The 2,163-nt window shown below is 38.2% G+C and overlaps 1 protein-coding gene across 1 annotated transcript; it reads left to right on the forward strand.

The window, feature by feature from the left end:
* Nucleotides 1–977: 977 nt before the first annotated feature.
* SARC_09674 (hypothetical protein) lies at nt 978–1,280 on the forward strand (the record flags this gene model as incomplete). Its single annotated transcript, XM_014296301.1, has 1 exon — nt 978–1,280. A coding segment is annotated over one exon (303 nt), but the record flags the coding sequence as incomplete, so codon positions are not given.
* Between the last annotated feature and the right edge of the window lie 883 nt (nt 1,281–2,163).

The raw sequence follows: 2,163 nt of genomic DNA on the forward strand, positions 1-2,163 counted from the left end.
TACGTTAGAACGTATAAATGTCACCTTACCTTTACTTTGATTCGGTCCGGTTACCGGTAGGTTTCATAACTTATTGTTTTGTTTTTTAATATTCATTAAAACAAAAAACTCGAGTGCCTCATTTGAGGTGCAGTATTTAAAAAAAACAAACAAAAACCATATCCTGAGTCCCTGAGATAAATAGCCCTTTTTGTGTCATACTCTGTGGAGAAATCTTGAAACCATGTATATTCAAATATGTCAGAGACTCAGAGTTCAGACTTCAGACCCTTATCATACTTGCGCGTCATAAAAGCGTTTTTAATAAAAAATTATCAAAACTATATACGTTTACACTATTAAAAAAAAGTACTTGTATGATATGTTTTTTACTAGTACTGTAGCCCCTAGTGATATCAATAAAAGATGTTGTGAAAAGAAGTCTGTCGTTCCAGACTTCCAGTCTGTCGGTGTCGAGTTGTCGATTGTCAGTGTGAGATTGTGAGTGTCCATTGTCCACTGGCACAATGTCGGGGAGTCACTGTCAGGTTGTGACTGTGAGTCTGTCACTCCCCAGAGTCAGTAATTCAGTGCATACATAGCACTGTTTTGTTTAACTGGAGCACTGAGCAAGGGGCACTCAATCAAAAATATATCGTGAATCTTTTTTAAAAAATAAATATATAATTGCAAAATATTTTGTTTACTTGGTGATGGAGTGATGTCATTTTTTATATAAAAAGGGTTGATTGGATTGCACACATTCTTTTTTAAACCAAATATAAATACAAAAACGATGACAAAATCATCTGATAAATGGTGTAGCTATGATCGTTTATGACGTCACGCGTTCACGGTTTATGGTTCACGGACCACGGTTCACAGCCCACAGGAGGGGTTCATATCTTCAGAGAAGCGCGAATTAAGAAACTGACGTACATGCGAAGAAAAATTATCATTTTTAGAAATATAATGCTTATGTGTCTATGTGTGAGTGGTAATGTGTTATTCCACAGAAAATTGCTTATAAATACCAGAGGATACCGATTTGACTCGATCCTTCTCGGTTGTTCATCACACATGAAGAAACCCATTATCCAATCATCAACAATGTCAGCATCATCAGCTTCCATCCGTATGTTGCATTCTAAGGCACTCCACGCTGCTAAACCACAGTTGGCATCGATGTCTGCTTTTCTAGAATCATCATTCGCAAAGTCTCGGGAGACTATTGTCAATACAAAGACGCCGCTACAACACACTATGCGCAAGTCAGACAATGAGTCGTCAATATACCTGGCATCATCATTCCGGCGATAACGGGCTACTAAAAGTAACGCAAATATGTTGATTACATTATCGAAATTTATCAGCTGGCTCGGCCGTTCCCCACGTACTATTTTAAGCGTGACTCAAGGGGCAACGATCATTATGTTGGGACCTGGAAACGTAAAATAAAAACGATATACGAAGGGATCGCAAATTCTGAATCTTTATGTAATTTTGCCGAGCCGTCGCCAACTTAAGCGTGGCTTTACGGGCCACAATTAAATACTGGAATCTGGAAACGTATAATAAAGGCGTTCTACGGAAGGATCGCAAATTCTGGATCTACGTGTAACTGCTGAGCCGTCGCCAACGAACTGCAAATAGAATAATTAGAATAACGAAATAAAGGAAATGAAGCTCAGGGTATGTGCTTTATACCTAAAATCGCTATGATTATACAGGGCTTAAGGCCCTGTTTATAATTGAACGACTTGCTGGGACTGACTATACTGCACCCAACATACGGTATGAGATAAGAAGAACGTCATTCGACGCCCTTCTTATTGAAGCTTGTTGACTAAAGTGCGTCTCGAGTGACAACACAGATCACGAAAGTCTGATGTTGAGGACTGCTTCCCCCATAGTACGAAAGCAAATGATTTTGCACAAGAAGCATCAACCACAATTGAGCTATTTTAATACATTATGCATACGATGCGCGAGCGATTCGAGAAAAAAAACCCCGCATACAATGTGTTTGGGCTTATAGTATTTCGTCGATATGACAACTATAAAATTATACACACAGCAAACGGCAATATACAGACTACGGTCGGTATTCATTTGTCAACCTGATTGATTTCGAAGTGCGAACGATATATATATATCTATATATATATATATAATAAATATATA

The sequence above is a fragment of the Sphaeroforma arctica genome (genome assembly GCF_001186125.1).
Source record: "Sphaeroforma arctica JP610 unplaced genomic scaffold supercont1.1015, whole genome shotgun sequence".
Lineage (NCBI taxonomy): Eukaryota > Ichthyosporea > Ichthyophonida > Sphaeroforma > Sphaeroforma arctica.